The following is a 25667-nucleotide window of genomic DNA, read 5'->3' as shown; positions in this document are numbered from 1 at the left end:
CATAGTTTACACGTTACAGATAGCAACAGTCAGCTGCTGGTGGCTGCTGCTGCACTGGTTGAAGGCTCCTCTCTTAGCGCCCAGACGAGAGAAGGTGCATGGGCAAGGCCAGGCAGGAAACATGTGACTTATCAGTAACTTTAGACATCGTAACACAATTTTAAACGAGATTTATTGTAGATTATACATTTTACTGATACCAATTATATAATATTTACCTTGTTCATTAAAAATAAAAATAAAAACATATATATTTTTTTAAACATTTTTTTTTTTTTTTATTTTAATTTTAATTATTATTATTTTTATTTTTTTTCAATATGGGAAGAGGTGGGGCGGCGCCCCTAGCGCCCCTATGGACCGGCCGCCACTGGTCGTTACTTTAGTTTTAATCTGCATTTCGTGGCGTGAGCATTATTATTTAAAGTCATTGATTTATATACAGTCTATGATTTTAACACGATCCGTGTATCCATCATTTCCTGGTCTTCTCTAAACAAGAAGGACCAATGGAAACTTTGTCATTTTGCCGTTGTTCAGCATTGAAACATTCATTAGCTAACAATGACATCATTGTTCTATTAATATAAAGTTTAGTCAGTAGGCTACTTCTACTTTTACCAGAGTATTTTTAAACACGAGTATCTGTACTTCTACTTGAGTAAAGGGTGTGTGTACTTTTGCCATCTCTGTTATTAACTAATGTTAATACGTTATAGCCTATGTTTCATATTTAACAGATAGGCTATTGACTGTTAAATTGAGTTAACGCTTTTTTTTAATACAAGATTATTTTTATTTTTTTCTCCAATGGATTCATTGTCATGTGAACAAGTGACTCAATACCCGACCACCTGACATCGATCATATACACTGGAAACATTATGTTAGTCACAGCAGCATGTATTACACGTAGGCTAATGTGAAAATGCTGACTAAACTTAAACAGTCAATATAAACTCAAAATGTTGTAAACAAAAGTAAAATATATACATATTGACAGTGAAAGATAGAAATAGCTGTCGAATATAAATAATAGGTAGGTAGGTAATTCACTTCAGAAACACTTTTTGTTATATTCCATGGAATGCTCTTAACATCCAGATAGCAATGAATACATTAAATGCTTTGACAATAAATACATTACAAAATGTCATCTGTGGAAGCCGTGGCGCTGTAAAAAGCACGAAGTTTAGCCGGCCCGTCTAAAATAACTGGATGGCCTACCTGCCTGTCAGCCTTCCATCTCACAAACTTATCTCGTGCCCTCATTGGTCATGTGCGCGTTCGTGTGTGTTGGAGGAGGGGCTCTGTAAGGAAGTCTGAAGGAAGGGGCAGATTTTTTCCGGCTGCGTACTTGCAAATTCTAGCGAGCTGGTTTCTCAATTCTTACCTACCCTACCTTTAAGGAATTGCATTTTAGATTCCATATAAATGTAAAAGGTTGAGGACACTACACATGGGTGCATTTTGGTTGTTGAAGGGTTTGTTTGTTTAGTGTCCTTCTCTTCTCCACATCTCCAAATGTGTTGATTATGTGTCAGGGGCTCCGATGCAGCACTGACCACAGACTTGTAAAATATCTCCAACATCTTGCACACTTTAAAGGATCTCAGCTTTCTCTGGAAGAAGAGTCGGCTCAATTCGGGGAACTTGTATATCCCTGCAAATGAAAACAAGTCACGATATCACCCAAATAGGGAGAGACTGAGCCCTCCTCCATAATGAAACGCATGCGCAGAGCCAACCATCTAACACATCTGTAAACACTCGAAATAGTGAGATGGAAACATCAAGCTTGTGCTGACTTACTTCACTTGTACGCGAGGCTTATTATTAATTATTACCGAAGAGTTATGTAGAAAGGGGAGGGATTCTGTTGCACTTTGCTGAACAGGTTTTGTAAACCTTCGCTTTCTGTTTCAGTTTTCCGTTCGTCAACAGAGTTGCTTTGAAGCAAACAGATATTCTCCTGATCTTTGATGTGTGGCTTTATCATCATGACTGCGAAATTACTTCTGACTCTCCTTCTTTCGTCTTTGACAGGTATGAAAATCAAAGCTATATATGTCATTTTAAGCAGGTTGTTGAATAAAGTGTAAAAACGTTAGTCGAATCCTATGGTTTTAAATATTTAACTTTCAAAGATGGAGATCCATCATCTGATTTTCATTTCGTGTTAAATGAGCAGTGATATAAATATTAACTCCAGTAATGAACGTGTGATAAACCTAATCCCCATTTATATTGTATTGTACTTTACCTTAAAGTGCAATCTATAGCATTTCAGGTAATGTGCTGTTTAATTAATTTCATTTAATTGACATATGCAGTGACTAGTTATTTTTTTAGATTAATTGTACATAAAAAACACTTATAATAAATAAAACCAAATTATCCAAAATTTCACCCAAAACATATTAGATTTATTATTAGCAATAATTAGTTTTTTCTTTTCATGATCATCAAGTGCTAAACTAAACTAATATTAAGTATTCTAAATTATAGCACCACCTTGACAAACGTTGACTTTACAATGGTACTCACACAGTGGCGGTTCTAGACCAATTTAATTTAATTCACAATAAAAGCGGGTAAAAAAGACAAAGACAGTATGCAGTAAAGTAATTGGGTAAATAAACATAAAATACAGTAATTTGTATTTGTTTTTGTAAAGGTATTTGTGACCCGCTCTATCGAAATCAGTCGGAAGTCGCACCGGCTCATTTAAAAATAAACGTGGATTTGCGTAAAAAACTATTTTTTCGGGGTTCGGGTGTTTTGTTTGATTTTAAATAAACAAAGTCTTGGCTTTCAGAATATGAAACTTTTATTTCCAAAATCACACGATAAATACATTTGTGAAGCTTGTAAAGGGAAGATGACAGGCACCTCTCACTCGCAATCTGCTCTTCCGCAGCGCCGCCCCCCCTCCCTCCGGCTAAAATTATGAATGTAAGGCATATAGTAATCATAGATAACACGGCAGGGTCCGTTACAGTTTGTTTTCATCTGATTTCAAATAAACAAAGTCTTGGCTTTCAGAATATTAAACTTGTTTCGGCAAATGTAGATGATAAATACAACTTTGAAGCTTGTAACGGCATAATTACAAGCGGAGAACGGAGTAATTTAACGTCACAGCAGGCATAACAACAGCCGGTGTTTCTCGTGAGTGTTTTCCCCGGGAAACAAACACAATATACACTTACGCAAAAATACACACACACACGTACACACACACACACTCACGAGCTTCCCCCAGACTTGTAATCCAAACGGAAATATTTTCCCGATAATTTGCTCCGCTAATAATCAATCAGATCGATGGATTCCAGAGAAGAGGAAACTTTGAAGGCCTTTTTCTCAAAATGATGACTCGGTGACAGTCATTATATAATGTGACATATTTTGCTTAATATTTGGAGTACCTAAGTAATCCTGATATCATTAGAAAGCTAGGAATCTCCTCTTTCTCTCCTCTCGTGTATACAACTCAAAATGTGTCTTCGGGTCAATGCGACTGATTTCGATAGAGCAGGTCACATTTGTTTCAGTATACATCTAAGTAACAGTCCTTTGTTTCATTCGTTTTTTTCATTTAGAGTATTTGTTTTAGTAACTTTAAGTGACAATTTAATTAAAAAAACATAAACAGTATAATATTGTAACTATTTTTTTTGTTTGTTGTTTTGGAGGGGGGCCACAGGGGGTGGTCCCTGTTCAGTGTTACGGGGGCACTGGCCCCTATTGCCCCCCCCCCCCCCTAGAACCGCCCCTGTACTTACACATTGTTGCATCAGTATCACTGACAACAACAATTTGTAATGAGTACGTTATCGTGACTTAAAGCTGCTGCGGTTAACTCTTCAAGTTTTTACTTAAAATAAAGATTTGTACAATGTTGTTTTCACCAGGGTCTTGCAAAGTCTAGAAAATCCATAATCTAGAAAGTCATTCATTTCATTTACACAGGTTGACAATTATTCATTTCTTGCTTTAGTCAACACAATTACTTAATTTCATTCTATTTGCTATTAAAAAGTTCTTAAAAAGTTGATTTAATCTAATCTAAATATTTAATTTAGGCACTCTGTTTACCAAAGTAAATGGTATGAGTAGCCTACTCTCTCTGTAAGGGGTTATTATATTAAGATGACCTGTGCCATGGAAATGTGATGGAAACAAGGCTGTACATAACCCACATAAAAATATTTAAGGAACTGATTTAGAATTTCCAAAGATTATCCAAGGTCATCATCATAGTCATAGGACATGTGTAACATAGAAAATGTGATGATCAACTGACTGTCAAACTACTATGTGGTAATAGGTCATGTCAAAAAACACCCACAAGTACAAGTACTATATCCAGACTATTCAGTGAACGTGGCTTGACATATGTTTGCTACTCAGTAATCGTTAATCTCTTGGCCTTTCATCAGGCCTCTATAAAATAAATGACTCAAGGGAGGGACACGGTTTTGTTTCACAAAGTGGAACATACACTATAACCTGTAAAATATGGACTTCTATTATTAATGTGAGTGTCGCTGACATTTCGTATATGGTTTTTCAAATAATCTAGATGTTATCAAAACTAAATTTAAAATACTTAAATTCAACAGAAGTGCTCTTGTTCTCTTTGTTGCCAAGAGTTAGATGAGATCAACATCAGTTTCATGTCTTTACGATAAATATGAACCTGTATAAACTGTATATCACATTTTTAAATCTGTGCAAAAACCAAGGTGTAAAGATACATATAATTTCTGGTTTTACAAGAAGTCATGTGCAAGACTATTTCTTTCCTGGGTGTGGTTACTTCTGGGTGACAACAAGATTCCAGGGTTGGTTATTATTATTTTCACTTTGTATTAATATAAGAAGAATTTGGCTGTAGCTTCATATTCTTTCTACAGACATAAGCGTGGTGTCTATCATCTTAATCTTGGCAGGTAATAACATACTTTGCAAATGTATAACTATTCCTTTAATAACATCCTTTTAATTCAGAATTGAAGCTATGCTCTGATTGGTTGACAGCAGTCCATTTACTGATTTTTTAATTAGAAAACTAATTTATCATACCCTTTGAGCATAAAATATTACTTTTCAATCTTTTAGTTGATTTTTAAGGCCCATAAACACATTCATATATATAGCTAATGGAAGTACAATTAACAAAAAATGTGTGACACTCATTTGCAGGTGTGTGTCCCCGGAGCCCCAGAGTGATTTATGTGAAGGCTGGTGAGATGGTGGCACTGTACTGCCCCCTGAATGGAGAGGATAATCACCGTGATGCTGAGCTGAGCTGGACCAGTCCCCCCAGCCAGGAAATGGATCAGACCCCCAACATGTCGTCAGCTGAGCAGAGGCACAGGGACCTGCTGGTTCATGGGAGGAGCCTGGTGATTCTCAACGCCACTGTATACCATCAGGGGAATTACTCATGCTCTCTGGGGTAAAGTCAAAACCAAGTGATAAAGAGTATTTCTCTTTTACAATCAATCAAATTCCCCCATTTACCACCGTTAATGTGTTTTGGATCAGAATCTGACATTAAGCAAGGATTTGAAGTTGACATAAATAGTTCGGACATGTAAACAGGTTTTTATAACCTCCTTGGCGGACAAGTCTTTTCACTCAAATCCATCCAAGTCATGGACCAGTCCAGACTTCATGGGAACCATGAATGTCTGTCTTAGAATCTGTTCCTTGAAGCCGTCTCTATCTTATTTTAAGAACCTGTGCAAGATGTTTGAAACCTAAATGTGAAATATTTTCATTAATCTTTTTGACATGACAGCAATACCAGCACCCACCTTGGATTCAGACTGAGAGTATGTGCAAATCAGTCCAGAGGGTGCGAGCAGAGGAGCCGTTACCCTATGATATGTCACTCACAAGAGGCCTGCACATTGTATTGTCCGGATGTGAACACACCAGCTGCAATCACCCCCAACATTACCAGCAATGGCGTTATATGGTACAAGGTAAGTCGACTCAAGATATTCTTGATTTTATTGGGAAATTAAAAGCTGCATTTTGCATTATACATTATTTGTTTTTGCATTATCACGCCATATCTCAGGAAGGCATTGGATATATTGACTCATGGATGAACTGATAAGATTTTGGTGGTTCATCCTCAAGTCACAAAACACTTGCCATACTCCAAGAGCTAATTTTGGAATGAAACAATAAAATAATGAAGTGATAACATTTTGGACGGACGTGAATGTAAAATCCAAATTAACTTGAATAGTTGGCGAAGGCTTACACCCATGTGGCAGTTATGTGGCTCAAGTAGAATTTGAATGTGCTTTTTTTAAATATTTAAGGCTGTTTATATTCATTGTATGCTTAAAATGACAAGTCAATCTTTCTTGTAGGAAGGCGAGTCAACGCCAAAAGCCGGTTACTTCTCTAGTGTTGAAGAGAAGGACCATGGTGTCTACACCTGTACCAGATCTTACCTGTATTATGGACAAATATATAACATGACCTTTACAGTGGTGCTTGATATCCAACCAAAGGGTAAGAAAAACACTTACCATATGTTTACTTTTGTATTTTGAAGAAATCTCTATGTAAAATGTTTCCACCCTTTCTTCACACAGAAAAACCTAAAAAATATCCAGTGATCATATCACCACAAACTGGTGTAATTCATGTACATTTGGGTGAGCATAAATCTTGAAGCGTGGATACACACACATGGATGAACGCACATTTACCCTCTTACTAAATGAACAAATGATGGAACTGTGTAAACTCTTGTTTTTTTCTAGGCTCTCCAAAGGTGATTGATTGTAAAGCTCTCATGTATTCGGACTTTGATGAGGTGTTCTGGTTTAGCAGTGATTCATTTGTGGAAACTAACAGCAGCTTTCCCGTTTTCTACAATTACACAAAGTAAATGTTTCACACAAATATACCGGCATGTTCAAATGTTTTACAGTACGTAGCCAGATATTCACACACATGTATCATAACTAACACCTGTACTTTACCTTTATTTTCCAGTGAAATAACTGCTGACGAGATAAAGATGACGGCATCTCTAGTTTTCAAAAAGGTGTCAGATGAGGATCTATTAAAAAATTACACCTGTAAACTGCAAACTGTTACTGGACGCTCAACATTCGTCACCATCAGCTTGTCCCAAAAACGTATGTAAGAAGGACGGATAGATATAATTCATGTCCTTCACTCTTTTACATAAACTCATAGTTGTACTTTTTGAGTGGGCTGAGTCAAAATATAAAATCAGAAATGTTAGTTAGAATTAGCTTTCGTTCAAGTGACTGTCTACGACTATTATAATAATTTTAAATGACTGTTTGATAAAAAATATGTGTCCACTGTTATCTCCCCACAGATTCCCGTTCTCATGTTCCCCTGGCTCTTGGCTTTGTCGGCTTTGTCGGCTTTGGGGTGATGATTTTGGCAGTAGTTGTCTATGTGAGGTTCAAAATGATCAGAATGCGTAAAAATCAGGCTTTAACTCAGACTATACTTAGGACATATTAAAAGTGCAATTCAATCAATCAATGTTTATTTATATAGCCCAATATCACAAATGTTACATTTGTCTCAGTGGACTTCACAGTTTGTACAGAATATCAGTATGACAATACGACACCCTCTGTCCTTATACCCTAACATCGTACAAGGACAAACTTCCAAAGAAACCCCACATTTTAAAGGGGAAAATGGGAGAAACCTCAGGGAGAGCAACAGAGGAGGGATCCCTCTCCCAGGACGGACAGACGTTCTTGGAATGCAATGCCCTAGTAGGACAGTAGGGTATAATGAGTTCTTTAATGAGTTATTTAAGGTATGTTTATGTTTATTAAGGATCCCCATTAGCTTTTGCTCTTGACAAAAGCTACTCTTCCTGGGGTCCGACACTTAAAACAATACAACAATAATACAAAAACATTCAAGACATAACTCCTGACATCATTAACAATATTAACAACATCACCAATATCATCAACAATTTCCGACATCATCAACAATCTCATCCACTTACAACATCAATCTCAGCCAAGGATGAGTGCACAAGACACCCACCAGTATAAAGCATGAGATCAAATTAAATTAGGGATCACAGCTCACAAGGGTACATGGTCATTAGTAGATGGCCCTTCAATCTCTTCTTGAAAGAGGCTCTGGACTCTATTTCAGCAAGGTAGTTTGGCAATGAGTTCGGTAAGATGGCGCCTGCCCATCAAGGGCTTTGTAGGCGAGAAGAAGAATTTTAAATTATATCCTGTGTTCTATAGGGAGCCAGTGTAAGGCAGCCAGAACAGGAGTAATGTGGTCCCTTTTCCGAACTCTGGTTAGTACACGTGCTGCAGCATTTTGAATCAGCTGAAGCGACTTAACTGACTTTTTGGTACAACCTGATAATAAAGAGTTACAATAAATCCAGCCTTGAAGTAACAAATGCATGGACTAGTTTTTCTGCATCGTTTTGAGGCAAGATATGCCTGATTTTTGCAATGTTACGTATGAAAGAAGGCGGTCCTTGCGATTGATTTTATGTGGGCGTTAAAGGATAAATCCTGATCAAATATAACACCAAGATTCCTTACAGTCTCACTGGAGGCCAAATGAATGCCATCCATAGTTAGTATATCTTTAGATAATGTGTTTCATAGATTCTTTGGGCCGAGTACAATAACTTCAGTTTTGGCCGTGTTTAACATAAAAGAATGTAAGGTCATCCACGTTTTTAAGTCCTTGAGGCAGTCTTGAATTTTATTTAGATGATTGGTGTGACGACCCCTCCCCACTTCTGCCTGTCTGTGCTCCCTGCCTTGCTGTCCTCTGGCAGGTACTGGGAGTGTCGTCCTGTTTGTGCCCGCCCATCTAGAGGCGGAGCCTCAAGAAGGCATAAAGGCTTGCCCAGCTGGAAGGTTCACTCTGATCCTGGCCTGCTGCAGCAACCTCAGCCTTCCACCTGTGTTTGGTTTGATGCACCATCCAACATGCCTAAAGCACACTTCCACATATCCACACACTGCTGACACTACTGACAGTCTTATTCTTACATACACAATTACTCAGAGGTATTTTATGTTAAACTGTTAAATAAGCATCTGATTGGCATTTAACTCTGTGTGGCCTCCCTCTTTGTTTCCAGCCTTAAGTAAGGTTGTAACAATTGGTTTCATCAGGCTTGATTGATAAATATAGTTGAGTATCATCCGCATAGCAATGAAAATGTACAGAGTGATTCCTTATAATATTGCCTAACGGAAGCATATTATATATAATGTGAACAAAATAGGTCCAAGCACTGAGCCCTGGGGCACTCCATGGCTCACTTTGGTTTGCATGGAAGATTCATCGTTGACACACACAAACTGAGAGCGTTCAGATAGATAGGACCTAAACCAGCCTAAAGCAGTTTATGCCAACTAAGTGCTCTAGTCTTTGCAATAGGATATCATGGTCGATAGTATCAAATGCAACACTGAGATCGAGCAAGACAAGAATAGAGACAAGTCCTTTTTCTGAGGCTATTAGAAGGTCATTTGTGACTTTAACCAGAGCTGTCTCTGTGCTATGATGTGTTCTAAAGCCAGACTGAAAATCTTCAAATAAATCATTGTTTTTTAAGTAATCAAATAACTGTTTTGCGACTGCTTTCTCAAGATTTATTTAGAGGAACGGAAGATTAGAAATAGGTCTATAGTTGGCTAAAACCTCTGGATCGAGGTTGTGCTTTTTAAGAAGCGGTTTTATCACTGCTACTTTGAACGATTGTGGAACATAGCCTGATAATAAAGACATATTCATAATATTTAATAAACAAGTGTTAATTAATGGAAAAACTTCCTTTAACCTGTTAAGCCCGAGAGACCCCGGTACCGGGGCACTGCCGCAACATCTTGCAGGAAACAGTGTCTGAGGGCATGTTCATTTAATAAACTATGAATGTTTTATATCCATGTAACGGGAAGAAACTCATCTAACTGATCTTTTTTTTTTTTTTTTAAAAGAAAACCCACAATGCTAACACTGAGCCTCTGAATTAGCAACGAGCGAAAAATGCTAACAGATTACTGCACCGAAAATCACTCACAAAACCTTATTATTTATCTCTTCTCCACCTCCATGACATCGATTCACATCGTGAGGTGACACAGAATCGAAGGATACCCTCATTATCACTGAATTATACTAATTTGCGACGTTATAAACAAAAACAGACATCAAAACAGGTGACGCTAGGTAGCTAAAAATGCTAACATTTTTACCTTGGCTCTGTAGTCTCTCCAAAGTGGTCTTCAATGGCATTAAAACTATAACAACGCTGCTGAAGTTAATCCATAGGTTAATCCAATGTGTCTGTGTCCCTTTGAAATGATTTCTGATAATCCATAAGCAATAAAACTGCTTTTCCGTTTCCAGATGTCAGAGCTAGAGATAGGTCCACTGTGATGCAAAACTGCATGCGCGAAGCCCCCACCTTTTCTTTTCACAATGAGTGTGTGTGGGGGACCCCCCCCTTCGATTCTATTGGCTCTAACGGTCAGAAAGAGGTGTCAACCATCAAAATCGAGCAAGGGGGGCCAGAGATATGGAAAATCCACCCAAATGACCCCAGAAGTGGTTTCTTTTTGCTAAATCTCTCTAAAAAGGTCAAATGTCACTTGTTTTGCATCAATCTTGATACAGGGTACTTATTATATGTTGTATTTTGGATTCCTAAAGCTTTTAGTCTACTAACCCATCATCCAAGGGTAGTTTTCACTATAAGTAAAAAATAATTTTTGGACGGACACTATAATTTACAGTTTTTTACTATGTAAAATCTGAATTTTCTTTAAAATAAAAAACATCTATATTGATTCTGACTTTTCTACATCCAACTCACAGGTTTATCATTACTTTGAGAAAAAGGATTATTAATGTAACCCTTTTAGAAGGGAATATATGGTCATTTGTTCTGGGAATGTCATTTTCGAGCCTGAGACCTGAAAAACAGGCTCAGGGCTTAACAGGTTAACAGCTTAGTTGGAATCGGATCGAAGATACACGTTGATGGTTTAGAAGAAAGAATCATTTAATTCAATTGTTCAAGGTTTATGGCTGAAAAGCATTCTAATTGACTATCTAGTGTAATATTAGAACTTACATTTCCGGGAGCTGTTGATAACACTATACTGGTCAAAGGCAAGAGGTCATTCATTTTGTCTCTAAGAGTAACAATTGTATCATTAAAAAAGCACATAAAAGTATTGCTACTGAGTGCTATGGGAATAGAAGGCTCAATAGAGCTGTGACTCTCTGTCAGTTGTTGGTTAGCATGCTAATTTCAGTATCTAGCAATTCAATACATTCAATCTTTAACATAACTAATCACTGTAACATCTTCACATTCTGTTGATAATGTAAATATCTGTTCTAATGTTTTAAACAACAATTCTTTCCATGTCTTACACACAAACCCTTAATGTATTTAGTCAAAATGAATATATCATATTGATAAAAGTAGGCCTATATGTGACATATTTAAGTCAAGTCATACTGCAAGTAAGCTTGACAACTATATTTATCAGATCATTCATATTTAATGTGAATTGTTTTAATATTTTAAAGATTTTGAGGATTCACAATTAACAGTTAACTTTTAAGTGTAAAAGTAAATTTTGTTTAATCACTTTAACTAATGTTACCCACTCGTGATTTTCTCCACCCGCTCTTCCTCACCATCACTTATTTTCCTATAATCCTGTGTAAAATGCAGTGAAGTGGTCTCTCCCAACTACCCACACGTGATGGGCCCCTGTTTGTTTGAACACATTGACTTGTCATTGTGATAAAAAGAAATGTGTTAGTGATCTTAACCATTTCATTCATCAATAATTATAGTATTTATTCATGTGTATTTCCTTCTGTAAAATGTCAGCGTGTTGTGTGGAAAAGGACTGTAAGATGTGGGTAATACAGGAAAGATGGAAAATATTTTAAGAGCATCAAATTCAGTGCCTTATTTTTGTCTTTTCTTTTTGTATGGGTTGCCCATGCTTTGTGCAACCCTGTCTCCTAAAAATGACGTTCCCACAGAACTAAACTGCATTCTCAATTACGTTTAGCTAGAAACTTATTTTCTCCCACGTTACGTTTGTTATGAACGTATCTTAAATACGTTTATTTTCTACATATCTTTGCCATTTATTGTCTTGCTTATAATAATGATAATAGTCATTTATAAATATAATTTTAGAGCACACATCTGAAATCGACAATCGGGCTCGATATATGGTTAAATTAAAATCAGTAGGCGAGGCTGTAATTTCGCCAGCTGTTACTCATGAGCGAGGCAGAAAATAATAGTTTTATCATGCCAAAAAGCTGCTGGGTCGGTTGTTATTATAATATTAATATAATAATAATTTATTTTGTAATAGTCACACTCGATTTCGCCGATTTTCTTGTTGCCCCAGCTGGTCGACACCTCTTTTAGCAGAAACAAAGGCTACATTAATGTATTAAATCGATGTTAATCCATGTGTGTGGTTGTGGAATTACCGGAAGTGACGTTGTGCGATTGCGTCGCCAGGCAACAGCTTGGGTTCATGTTAATTTACAAACTCTTCAACTAGAACCCTAGTTATATTTAAAAACATTTTAGAAGGCCTCACGAAATACTTTAATGTAAATTAAAATTAAAATGTGAAGAAATGTGTGTATAACAAAATACATCCGTCATAAACAATACCGGAAACAGACGTAGGTAAGATCCTCAGCTCGGTGATTCGATGGTTTAGCCGCAATGCACGTTGAGATATGGTATTTATGCGATGTGAAATCCGAAAACATAAAAAAAAATAAAATAAAAACTTTATTCCGAGTGTGCTTGCTTTTCTCTTTGGAAGTCATCACATAACGGCATTGTAATACACGGTTCGGCTGCATTAAATATTACATATCTGCCGTAGTTCTTTATTTATAGAGCCCTGATGAGAAGACTTCTAGACAAACAGGAAGAACTGCCGCCAAAACTGAATACGCGACGTGGATCATAAATATATCAACAATTAAACAACATCTTACATTTCTTTTCACACAATACGTCTCCTTGCAGTATCAACACTAATTCGGCTGACTTTTATATTTGATCAAATTGGTAGATAGACTATATTTACACCATAACGGTGCACAGCTGATAGAAAGGGACACCTAGTGGTTAAAGCACGTTATTGCATTTTTTTTTTTGAAATAATGTTATATTTGATGAAAACAAATTTAAGAGTACATACAAAATAGGGGGAAAGTAGAAGGTCAATGATAGAAATATAGAATAGAAAAAATCTAGAAGATACTGTAAGTGATCTCTACAATAAAACAGTTTAGTGCAGGACGTCCAAAGATATTAATAGGAGGATGTGCAAAACAGACAAACTAATAAGGCTTTATTAAACATGAAATAATACTTTAGGTTAAGGTCTTCTTTTGAATAAGAAAAAAGCTTTGGGGGTATCTACAGATAAATATTAAGCCTGACAAAGTACTAATATATTGCTTTCCTGCAATGTTAACTATGTTGAAGCACTTATTTTAACTGATAAAATGATTCTGTATTCATGTTTTATATTTTCCATTTATTTGAATAAATGACTGAATAAAAGCACACTGTTTAATTATGTATTTGTTTTATCTTCTGTCAGAACAAGTATTGCTATTGTTTTATCCTTTAACAGCCAGAATTATTTCTAGAAAATGGTGAAGGTTTGAGAAGGCTGTTCCTGTAATGAGAGTTCACATTTATGCTACATTGAAGGGTGGAATTGACTACACATCTTCAGAAACATAATTTGCTTCAGATATAACTCATAGCAATATTGTAACCATTAAGAAAAGCCAACTGCATTAAAAACCCAGTTAACAAACACTAGGAAAAGTATGTTCCTTCAGTAATTAAGATGTCATTCCAATGTAGACACACCTGGGTTCGCTGTTCTGTCTGTTACGCTGAGCCATGCATTGTCTGGAACGTAAAAGGGACGAAGAAGACAAAGTGAAGTGACGTACTTCCGGTTCAACATGAAAACATTCCCAGTTAAACATGCAAAAACAAATCGCTAAATAAAACGATAAAACACTGGCATGTAATTTACGTTAGAATAAATAGAATGGTTTTGAATAACCCACAGTGCCTTAATGTACAAGTGAAAGAGGTTGTTTGGATGATAATAATAAAAGAAAAAGTTTTTGCCAATCCGATCAGAAATGTAAGAAAACCATGGATTTTTGAATATTCAAAGAGCCCGATTATAATGGCCAGACAGGCAAACAATTACATTAAATCATTGGAAATCGACGATCGGGCTCGATGGTTAAATATAGCAGTAGACGATCGATGTCCATAGCTGAGAGTAAAATATACGTCACTTTACAGCCCCGCCCACTTTTGGGGAAACCAACGCTGTCATTTGAACGGCGATCAAGCCTGAAGCCACAGAGCTCTTCTTTTACTGTCCTTTTTTCTTAGAAGAAGTACAGAAAAACGTAACTCTGGATTTGTTTTAATGTTTGAGGTGCAATAAACGACACAGCAGCTTTTTGGCATGATACAACTATTATTTTCTGCCTTGCTCATGAGAGTAACAGCTGGCGAAATTACAGCCTCGCCTACTGATTTTAACCATATATCGAACCCGATTGTCGATTTAAAATGTGTGATCTAAAATAATATTTATAAATGACTATTATCATTATTATAAGCAAGACAATAAATGGCAAAGATATGTAGAAAATAAACGTATTTAAGATACGTTCATAACAAACATAACGTGGGAGAAAATATGTTTCTAGCTAAACGTAATTGAGAATGCAGTTTAGTTCTGTGGGAACGTAATTTTTAGGAGACAGAGGCCGTTTATCAATCGCGAGGATGCTGGCTTGGTAGCACAGCCGAGCCGAGCATCTTGCTTCAGAAGCAAGGCAAGAATACTTCCTGGCATTCGGAAAACGAAGAGTGGAACAGGCTAGCAAGTGTGCAGTCTTCCCATGTGCAGCCTCGAAATTTCCCCCAAACCAAGGACGCGGCCTCGGTGGAATTCCAAGTATGCTGGAGATTGGAACAGTCCTTCGGCGGCACTCGATGACGTAGCATCCTTGAAATATTGGCTTGGAAGCCAATATCCTCGCCATTGAGAAACGGCCATAGTTGCTCTGTGAACTGCTGAAGCACAATAAGTATATTTCAGGTGAATGAAAACCTTTTGTCTTATGCCACCTAGTGGATGACTTTCAAATTACCTATTTTGCGCTAACAAATGTGCAGGCCACATTGCATTTCCTGTGACTTCTTCACAACAAAAACCACCCTTTTGTTTTCTCAGTTGCATCAAAATTAATTAGATTTTCATGTTGAATTTCACTTTAAAGGGAGTCGCCTTGGTGTTTGATTTTGATGCATTCAATAAACATGTTATGGGTCATGTTAAAATACAGTTACAAAATATAAAGTGTGCTGTTTCTGCATTCCTACCTGTTGATCATCTCACAGTGCTTTTGATATTTTCTTGTGACACCCAACTGTATAAGTTGTAAAATTAGCTCCACCATGACAACATTTAAGTTTACATGCACAAGATGAATCAGTTATAATAAATGCGACTCATTAGTTGAGACGTGTTTTGTACTTTGATTATTGACATGTGCTACATTGTTCTGATCATTTCTGAAAGCTATATAATTAAGATTTTAAATGCATGTTTGAATGGAAGACTTGCAGAGGAGTATTCTCTCATCTTGGTAAACACTTATCAGTGCTACCACTATTATGACTTTATTTTAAGGTCTGACACAGTAGTAGTATACAACATGTGGCATACTGTAAGTATCTTTGAGTATTTATCTGCCAGTCATGCAGATGGACTCCTAAAATTAGAAAGCATTTATATTTATAGTCCTGGATGTCTTCATACAAAGCAAGCTAGTAATGACGGACAATAGCCTGATCCCAGCTACGCCTCCCCTGAAGTCTTCATTTGAAAACCAAATACATCACGAAGAGACATCAAAGCTTTCCTGTTTCCTGAACTGTTCACAGCTTTCTAGTAACCATCCCAAGATACAAATGTTGAGTTTCATGTGCAAATCTTGTAAAATGATACCAAAACTACCTGTGTAGAAAAACCAAGAGGGAAATGTATAATTGAGAAACTGATTTACTTTCACATTCATTGTGAGTGTTTGGTATTCAGATGTAAAGTGAAACCTTTATATTAACCTTTATCCTTATTGTCATGACAGCAACTCCAGCAGCCAGCTCTGGTTCAGGGTGACAGTTTACACAAAGCAGAGAAACGAAAGCACTTACCCTCAACCATGTTATACACGGGAGGTCTGCAGATTGATTTGTCCTAATGTAAACGCACCTGCTGCTACCACCCTGAATATTACCAGCAACAACGACATTTGGCACAAGGTATAAGCACAACCATTATTTCCACACTTTGGTCAGGTGGTCATTGTTCTGAAATAACGTTTTAGCTCATGTTATGAACCAATCTAAATCTTATTCTATTTTTGAAATGTAATGCATTTTCTATATTTAAGGCTCGTTTTCATTCATTTTTTTTAAATTACAACTTATTTTTCCTTGTAGGAAGGCGAGTCAACGCCAAAAGCCAGTTACTTCTTAAGTGTTGAAGAGAAGGACCATGGTGTCTACACCTGTACCAGATCTTACCTGTATTATGGACAAATATATAACATGACCTTTACAGTGGTGCTTGATATCCAACCAAAGGGTAAGAAAAACACTTACACCATATGTTTACTTTTGTATTTTGAAGAAATCACTATGTAAAATGTTTCCACCCTTTCTTGCTCTCCAACGGTGATTGATTGTAAAGCTCTCATGTATTCGGACTTTGATGGGGTGTTCTGGTTTAGCAGTGATTAATCTGTGGAAACTAACAGCAGCTTTCCCGTTTTCTACAATTACACAAAGTAAATATACCGGCAAGTTCAAATGTTATACAGTCCATAGCCAGATATTGACACACACCAATCATGGCTAACACCTGTACTTTACCTTTCTTTTCCAGTGAAATAAATGCTGACGAGATAAAGATGACGGCATCTCTAGTTTTCAAAAAGGTGTCAGATGAGGATCTATACAAAAATTACACCTGTAAACTGCAAACTGTTACTGGAGGCCCAACAAACGTCACCATCAGCTTGTTCCAAAAACGTATGTAAGAAGACGAATAGATATAATTAATGTTCATATGATTCACTTTAATCTTAAATAAACTCATAGTTGTACTTTGAATGGGCTGAGTCCAAATATAAAATCTGAAATGTTTGAGTTAGATTTCATTCACATTTAAGTGACAGTCCCCTTTCAGTCAATTACGTTTCAACCATCAACCTTTTCTCTGTTTTCTCTGTTTTCTCCCTGTAGCTCTCCCTTCTTATGTTCCCCTGGCTCTTGGCATTGTCAGCATTGTGTTGGTGATGGTTTTGACAGTTGTTATCTATGTGAAGTTCAAAATCACCATCACTCTTCTCCTAAGAGACACTCTTGGCTGTCATAGCAGCACCTCAGGTGGGATTCTCAAGTTATGGAGACACATATTTGTCATTTCTTTATGTGTAAGCAGTGACAAAACCCTGTTGTTTGTGTTTGTGTGCCTAGATGAAAAGAGCTATGATGCTTTTCTGATGTGCTACAAGAGTGACACAGACGCAGGACTGAATGAAGATGACAGGAAGTGTCTGGAGAGTGTTTTGGAAGAGAGGTTAGGTTACAGTCTCTGCCTTTATGATCGCGACGTCTTACCAGGAAAAGGTACCTATTTAACAAATACTCAGAATAAAATCTAACAAAAAATCTTAATGAAATAAGAAATAATCTGAGCCCTGGTTGGTTGCAGCTGTAGCGGAGGCCGTGTTGGACTGTATATAGCAGAGTCGCACGGTGCTTTTGGTTCCCTCTCCAGATACCGGTCCGGGATCTGGCCTGCTGAGTGCCATCCATGCAGCGCTGGTGGAGCGGCAGACCCGTTTGGTTTTCATCAAAACTGAGAAAACAGAAGTGTTGAGATCTGGTTCCTTCCCAGAGGCCCTACAGATTTTAAGTGAGGCTGGGGCCTGTGTCACCTGGAAGGGCATGAGGTCCATGCCGCCCTCTTCCCCCTATGGAAGCAGCTACGTTATCACCTACCTGCCCCGCAGCATGCATCTAAAATAAGGCTTTTACCTCAGACAAGTCAAGATGTTCCGTCATGGTCAAATGTTTAGGCAAATCAGAATACATATCTTTTATCATATACATTTGTCCGGTGCCTTGCTCAAGGGCACCACGGCAGGGCAGGAGGTGAACTGGGACCTCTCCAAGTAGCAGTCCACACTCCATATTTAGGTCTGTTAGGGGACTTGAATCGGCGACCCTGCGGCTCACAGTCCAAGCCCCTACTGACTGAGCCACTACTGTTCTTAATTAATGTATGTTAATCATACATTTTTTTATATTAAAAACAATTTAAAATGATCACCTTTAGCTTCTTTAAGCTCTCTGTTTTGGTTTCCAAATATGCTTTCAGCACAATAATGCACATTTACTGTGTGGTTGAGTCTGCACCCATACCGTACGCTAACTGTCGAGCAGACAGAGTATACTGAGAAGCAAAAAGCCAGGGATGAATGGACTTAATCTATATTTTTCTTATCTTTCTGATAGGGAAATGAGGAGTTGAATTCCACTCTGAACAAGCCTAGCATATCTCAGCATAAAGATTAAGTAAAAAGTTATTTTGAAACATTTTCACAGAACATTTTCAGTTGACCTCCTCTCTTAGATTCATATATGCCCTTATTTGCATGGGTGTTGCAAAACACTGTGGTACCAGCTGACAGCTGCTTACAATTTAATGCTGTATCTGTCCAGGCCAAAAATCAAACTCAAATTAGAAACCAGGTCAGTGAAAGTACAGGTATGCGTATGCCTCCAAAAACTCAAAGACTCAGGGACAGTTTTATCCCACAGGCCATAAGACTGCTAAACACCTGACCTAAGCACCTTCAAGGCAGTGTCTAATCTGCCTTTTGTCTCCTATCAGAATTGCTGTCTACTATTTTATATATATATATATATTTTTTATGCTCAAAATCCTATAAATATTATGACACTATACACGTAAAGGGTTGCAACAGAGTAAAATATGACTAAGAAATAACAACTCTCACTTAGTTTACCCAGATAGGAAGTGGTTTACTGTTTACAGGAAGACAATATCAGAGCCGATTCTAGTTAAACCCTTTTAAAACATAAACAAACAGGAAATACCACGTTTATCTACACGCACTGTGGAAATATCACACCTCATGTTGCCGCACAAGAGACCGGAAAATGTCAAGCAATGACATACCAAGAACCCGAGATGAAGTAATACACATCATTTTTTTTTCTAAAGGTTAAGAGCACCAATATCGTTAAAAGATTTAGAGACACAGAATGCAAACTGGATACATTCTTGGGCTTTTGAGCCTTCCCATTTTCTTGGAAGGATGCTGTCCGAAAAACCATCAAGTGAAAATAACAGGTATTTCATTTAAACTTGAATTGTCTTTCAATATATCAGCTGGCATCTTCAAATGTGTGTTTAAAAGGAAGAATGTATTTGTGAACGGCGTCCCAGCCCTTTTTGACTATCATTTAAAAACACAACCCTCTCTAGGGGTTCAGCCACAGCAGCACTACAGAGCTGTGGAGGGGGAGATCTTCATGATGCCGTGCATACAGTCTTTGAACCACAAGCAGAAGGTGTGGTCCAGGACTGGAGAAGGAGATGAAGGAAATCATGACATCCCGTGTGAAACGCTGTTCACAGTGGAAGCAAAACATTCTGGAAATTACTCAAGGTAAATGATCATGTCTTTATCCCTAAATATGTCCGATACATTTTTCTTTATAACAAATGCACCTGGTATTAATGTCTTCAAAACAAGATGTGTAATCAATTCTTAAAATAGCTTATTTCCTTTGTGATATTGCATTGGAGAAAATAATGTAGAATTTAAATTTCTTTAAGTGACCCATTATGTAGTAAACTGACGACCCCTGACTAAGTGACATATTCTATGGATATTTCCCTTTCTGTTGAATGAAAGGCAATAAAACTGAACAACAACTGTACATTTGACCCAAATAGTGAATGCTTTCGGATGCATTTTGCAAACACTATTTCTTGTGAATAATGCATCAGAGATTAGTTTTCCTCTTGTATTTATCAACTCTTAAATCAACTGTCTTTATTATGTTTATTCAATTAATATTTGTAAAGCCTTTAAACATTTTTTTTTGGAAAAGCCACTTAACCCTTTATCGGGCGAGGAACCATATTTGGGTTAACTTCCGCACACCAAACATGGCGTCCCCCCCAGCGACTCAGTGAGGTCGAGAAGAATGTGGTTTTCTCCCAGCCAATCAGCGAAGATCACTCTACGCCACAGAGTGCGCCATTGGGGAATTTGACCAATCAGCAGAGGCCTGAAACGGGTTAGGGTTAGGGTTAATCTAATAGTGCCCTATAAAGGGTTAACAACAGTAACTTTTGAGTGTGAGTGTGTGACCACATGATTGAACTTGTAATAAGTGTTCAGGTTCTTGCTGTTCAGTGGCAGCGAGTTTTTCCTTTACCTGCACGTGGTGGCGAGATCCAGTGTGGGATGCTCCACGGCGGAGGAGAGCAGTGTAGTGCTGGAGCGGGATAAAGGTGGGAAGGTGCCCTGCCCAGGTCTCAACTGTAGTAACAACACAGAGGTCATCTGGTACAAGGTGCAGCACACACATTACCAGGATTATCCATTTCACTATGGACACTAAAACATATCAATCAAAGTGAAAACTCAACAACAGGTTTGTTTTTTCACAGCTTCATACACCTATGTCTTCTCGGCAAGGCCGAGACTCCTGTGTGGACGAGACTGGGCGGTTACATCTCTGTCAAGTCTACAAAGAGGACACTAGTGTGTTTTTCTGCGACAGAAAGATAATTGATCAAGGACTCACATGGACCCTCAGGAGAGCTGTTAATGTCACAGCTGCACGTAAGTGTGTGTGTGTGTGTGGGTGTGTGTGTGTGTGTGTGTGTGTGTGTGTGTGTGTGTGTGTGTGTGTGTGTGTGTGTGTGTGTGTGTGTGTGTGTGTGTGTGTGTGTGTTGTGTGTGTGTGTGTGTTAGACAAAGTTAACACTTATAGCTGCCAGATTATGTATTTTAATGACTTTAATGAGTGACATTTACTCCAGTGCCACCATTAGATTGACATTTTCTGTTTGTGAATGAGACGTGTCGATATTGGATGATGATCCACATATAAGATGAGGCCTTTCTTAATCTGCTTTCTTGATGCATTATCATAACACACATCATGTGTTTCATTTTTGTATGTTTGTGTAACACATGCATACAAAAATGAAAATGCAAAAAGCCTTTACAGAAAAACGTACTAAAGGGATGTCTCTTTCAAATTCAGTGTATTCTGTGATGTTACTGCATTGCTGTAGTTCCTCGTTAAAATAGTTGAGTTTGAACTTTGAACACTCACCCTCTAATTGTTTTTGTCTGGCTGCTGGCAAAACCACCAGGCTTCCTCCACAGCAAGTGGCTATCTTTGTGTGTGGTTGCTGCAAGCCTTGCCACACTGTGCAGAATTACATGTTTTCATTTGTTTTCATTTAAGAATTGTACGTTTTGTGGAGCTTCTTAATACCTTTAACACATGTAAAGGTTGTTTTTTTCAGACGTTTGGCTCAGATCTTATTTGTACAGTGTTTCTCAGACACACAGTAAGATAGATGATAATACAGAAATGTGTGACTTTATTTCCCAAACAGCTGAACCACCAAGTGACCCTCCCAGGGTTGATAAGCCCTGTGGCATTGAGACGCATGAAGTGGAGCTTGGTAAGGGTGTCCACATGTGCTTTAATATGTAATTATAGTACCACTTTTATTAGGATATTATGGGTTAAAGTATTATCAGCATGTTTTTGTACTCGTTGCAGGTCATTCCCACACTCTGGTGTGTGAGGCGAGTTTTATAACTGAGAAAACCTTATCAGTGGAATGGTACATGAATTACGGTGGCAACCTGGAGAATAGGACTCTACTACCCATGGAGGAGCAAAAGTCAGTCACTGCAGTCCCCTTTTCAATGTTTTTTAAATTATGCAGCACAAGGGGTTTTGTATGTAAAATTCTGTAACATTGTAAAAAAGAATGACTCGGTTGATTTGCATGATTAGTGTTCATTATGATGCAAGGAAACTAAAAGGATTTCTGTGACTCAGGGAGAAAGAAGTGGGACGTGCACAGAGCAAAGTCTCAAGAGACGCTATCATAGAAAAGGTGACTCTACAACACTTGAAGCACACATATACCTGCATCGCCAAAAACAGTGTTGGAAACAGCACTGGCACCATCAAGCTCAAGAAGAAAATTAAAGGTATTTTTTTATTATTGTCGTTTTATTTTTCTATTGTGTTTTATTCATACTACATTTTGTCATAACATTGTAACGTCAATCTCAGATACACACGATTTCTGGAACTGAACAAGTTCAACTTCAGTGACCCAAGTTCAATATTGCTTCTCTGAAGGCATGTGCACATTTTTGACTGGGTTTCAGTACATTTGCCATCGCTGGTTGGGTATCCATTTGCATCTTTGTTGCTGATATCTGGACTAGGAATCATCTTGCACGTGAAATGGCTGGAAATACAGCTTATCTACAGATCTCGTGTACAACACGGAAAACATGACAAGGGTCAGAATGCAGACACACACACACACACACACACACACACACACACACACACACACACACACACACACACAGCGCCTCTACATATGGGTTTACTTCTAGCTCAACCACAAAGTGAATATGTTCTTTAATAATAATAATAATGCATTTTATTTATGGGCGTCTTTCAAAGCTCTCAAGGTCACCTTACAGAGCATAATTAAAAACAAGCAACAAAGAAGATCAAACAGTAATTCAAGACTTACAAAACAAAGACTTAAAAACAACAATCAGTTTAGAAGAATTAAGATATTGAATACGCCAGTTTAAAAAGGTGGGTTTTCAGGCAGGATTTGAAGGTTGAGAGTGAGTCCATATTGCGGATGTCTTTGTATTTTATGGCTTTAACTTTATAAACATGACATATATAAAGGTACTGAAACATACTTTGAAATCCCCATCTTCATCCAGTGAATGTACTCAAATGAAAATACATGCAGAAACCAGGTTTCCAAATCTAATGATTTGTTTTCTTTCATGTCGTCCACCACAAATTAGATGAGAAAGAATTTGATGTGTTTCTGTCGTTTGTATGGAGCCCATCAGTAGATTTGGAGGGAGTTTTGACCCTTTCCGCACAGAAAGGACCTCATGAGGAAGGTAGGCCGAAACATTCAGTGTATGATATCTGAATTTTATTACATCGGTAAGTCCAATTAACAGTTACCACTATTGGCAGCATGTTTATCCAGCATGGACCTGCTGAACATTGAGGAGGGTAAATCCACCTTAGAAGTGCTGCTACCCCGAGTGTTGGAGGACCAGTGGGGGTATCGCCTGTGTCTGCTGGAGAGGGACGTTCTTCCTGGAGGAGGTCAGAGGGTGTGTGTGTGTGTGTGTGTGTGTGTGTGTGTGTGTGTGTGTGTGTGTGTGTGTGTGTGTGTGTGTGTGTGTGTGTGTGTGTGTGTGTGTGTGTGTGTGTGTGTGTGTGTGTGTGTGTGTGTGAGTGTTTCTGCATGCATGTGCTGACCTCAAGTATTCTTGATGGTTTCTTCTTTCTATTGCAGCATACACAAATGATGTGGTCCTTGCTATACGCAGAAGTCAGATGCTGATCTGTGTCCTGTCAGCTGACTATCTCTCCAACAGCAATGCTTTGTTCGTGCTGGAATCGGGAGTTCAGGTAGACCTAAAAGATTTCACAGAAATCCTTTTCACAGAAAGGAAAAGATTATTCCCACGTTGAGGGATACCAGAGTTATTGTAAGAGCCAAAATGCTTGTTTTGCCATTACTTATTATTTGTATTATTATCTTCATTTCTGTTTGCATCGCATTTAATTCTTATTGTTTATCACCTCAATGGTCACTTGGGTGTAGTTTATTGTTATTTAGGTCACCTGTTGGATGCCGGTTTGGGAGGATATGATGTAGGAAGAGGGTGAATTTGCTCTGATACTTTCTGTTGATCGTCAGGTCGGGAGTTGTACATTGTTTGTTTGCGTTTTATTAAACACTATGGACTATGAATGACTTCGGACTCTTATATGGAACGCGTCACAGCAAAGAGCACATTTTAGCCTCTCAGCGGCATAACTCATAGGGAGTTTGTGCCGCTACAGTTATCATAGCCATTTTAGTTTCCCAACTCTGTGAAATATAACTTTATTTCATAAACTGTGCAACTTTGTACTTCAGAAGTGCAAAAAAAATGTGGATGCATCACTTTTAGCTGTTTAATGTAATTACGCTACACATTTAATAGATATTGTTTTATATTATCAATGCGCATTATTTTAATCCACACACGAACAACTCAGTTGAGTGGGATTCTCTTCCATGTCTAGCATCCATCAAACATGACGTGAATACGGCATAAGCAATTGTTGTTCCACAGTATGTTTCCTGACAACCCGCAAACATTTTACTACTAACATAAACACCTTCATCAGGCAGCAAGAGGATATTTGAAGATTAAATTAAACACTTCTTTTACTACAAGCAATTCTCGAATAACCACATAGGTTTCATTTAATTGATCTATTGACATCAACCGAAACCAGGGGATGCATGGAGGAAATTGAAATATGTAATTTAAGTTTCATTTCAAGGGTTAAGTTTATCTTTGCTGACAATTTGTACTGTTTTTTTCCAATCTTCAAACCACAACTCATGACTGATTTGCTACTTGTTTCATATCTAAGGCTTTGCTGCAAAACACTGCCCTTAAAGTCCTGCTGATTTGGACCACTAGAGACTCAGCAGCCCTCATCCAGCCGGACCCCCCGCTGCCAGCACTGGTCAAAAGGGCCTTGAAGGTGCTTCCCAGTCTGGACTGGAGCTCAGGCAAAACTGCCAGGACGACCAGCAGCTTCTGGAGGTCTCTGAGGAAGGCCATGCCCAGTCAAAGAGTGAACATGGTTTCCCTCATGCAGGGACAATTAACAGACTGACCAATAACTTAATTCTAAAATGTTCAGTTCATTTATTTTATAAAGCAGCTTGTATTATTGGATTAAGCATCATGGACCTGTTGCAGGCCAACGCAAGTGATGGGGAAAAAGTGAGTCACCATTTGTTGCACTCAGAGCAGGAGTGTATGCTGATCTTTAATTTCCATCTGTACCACTACTGTGCTAAGTGTAACATGTAAGTAATAATTACCGTTTCATACAACACCGGCATTAAACATTAAGAATTAAATAAATGAGGGATTTCTGATATTACATAGTCATGATCAAAATATAACCCAAACAATGTTTACATTTGTACTTATATTACCTTTAATATGGCTGTTTGTAAAGGTTTAAGAACAGTAAACTTGTCAGTTGTAGATCATCTGTCTCAGCATACAGCAATAAACATTTGACACAATAC

General features: G+C 37.9%; 1 protein-coding gene and 1 pseudogene across 2 annotated transcripts; both read left to right on the top strand.

Annotated features, from left to right (window-relative positions):
* The first annotated feature begins 1423 nt into the window (after positions 1 to 1423).
* Positions 1424 to 19071, top strand: LOC117471720 (annotated as a pseudogene).
* Positions 19072 to 19254: 183 nt separating this feature from the next.
* LOC117471284 (interleukin-18 receptor accessory protein-like) lies at positions 19255 to 25664 on the top strand. 2 transcript variants are annotated; one of them, XR_004554784.1, is made up of 12 exons: positions 19255 to 19589; positions 19725 to 19908; positions 20665 to 20824; positions 20922 to 21096; positions 21885 to 21953; positions 22055 to 22178; positions 22340 to 22494; positions 22678 to 22815; positions 23350 to 23451; positions 23531 to 23673; positions 23859 to 23974; positions 24995 to 25146. XR_004554784.1 is itself a non-coding variant. In XM_034116160.1 (12 exons), exons 1-12 carry the CDS (start codon positions 19502 to 19504, stop codon positions 25241 to 25243), a joined length of 1695 nt encoding a protein of 564 aa, XP_033972051.1. In that variant the 5' UTR covers positions 19262 to 19501; the 3' UTR covers positions 25244 to 25664. The 2 variants fall into 2 exon arrangements, 1 of the variants encoding a protein (XP_033972051.1); XM_034116160.1 differs by having other exon boundaries at positions 19262 to 19589; positions 23531 to 23665; positions 24995 to 25664.
* The last annotated feature ends 3 nt before the right edge of the window (positions 25665 to 25667 follow it).

This window comes from Trematomus bernacchii, unplaced genomic scaffold, assembly GCF_902827165.1.
Source record: "Trematomus bernacchii unplaced genomic scaffold, fTreBer1.1, whole genome shotgun sequence".
Lineage (NCBI taxonomy): Eukaryota > Metazoa > Chordata > Actinopteri > Perciformes > Nototheniidae > Trematomus > Trematomus bernacchii.
This window is presented reverse-complemented; position numbering and strand designations above follow the sequence as displayed.

Coding starts and splice junctions, on each gene's coding strand:
- LOC117471284 (XM_034116160.1), top strand. CDS start 19,502: ATGCAAACTGGATACATTCTTGGGCTTTTGAGCCTTCCCATTTTCTTG. Junction 22,179..22,339: donor CTACCCATGGAGGAGCAAAA/GTCAGTCACTGC, acceptor TCTGTGACTCAG/GGAGAAAGAAGTGGGACGTG. Junction 23,975..24,994: donor TGCTGGAATCGGGAGTTCAG/GTAGACCTAAAA, acceptor TTCATATCTAAG/GCTTTGCTGCAAAACACTGC.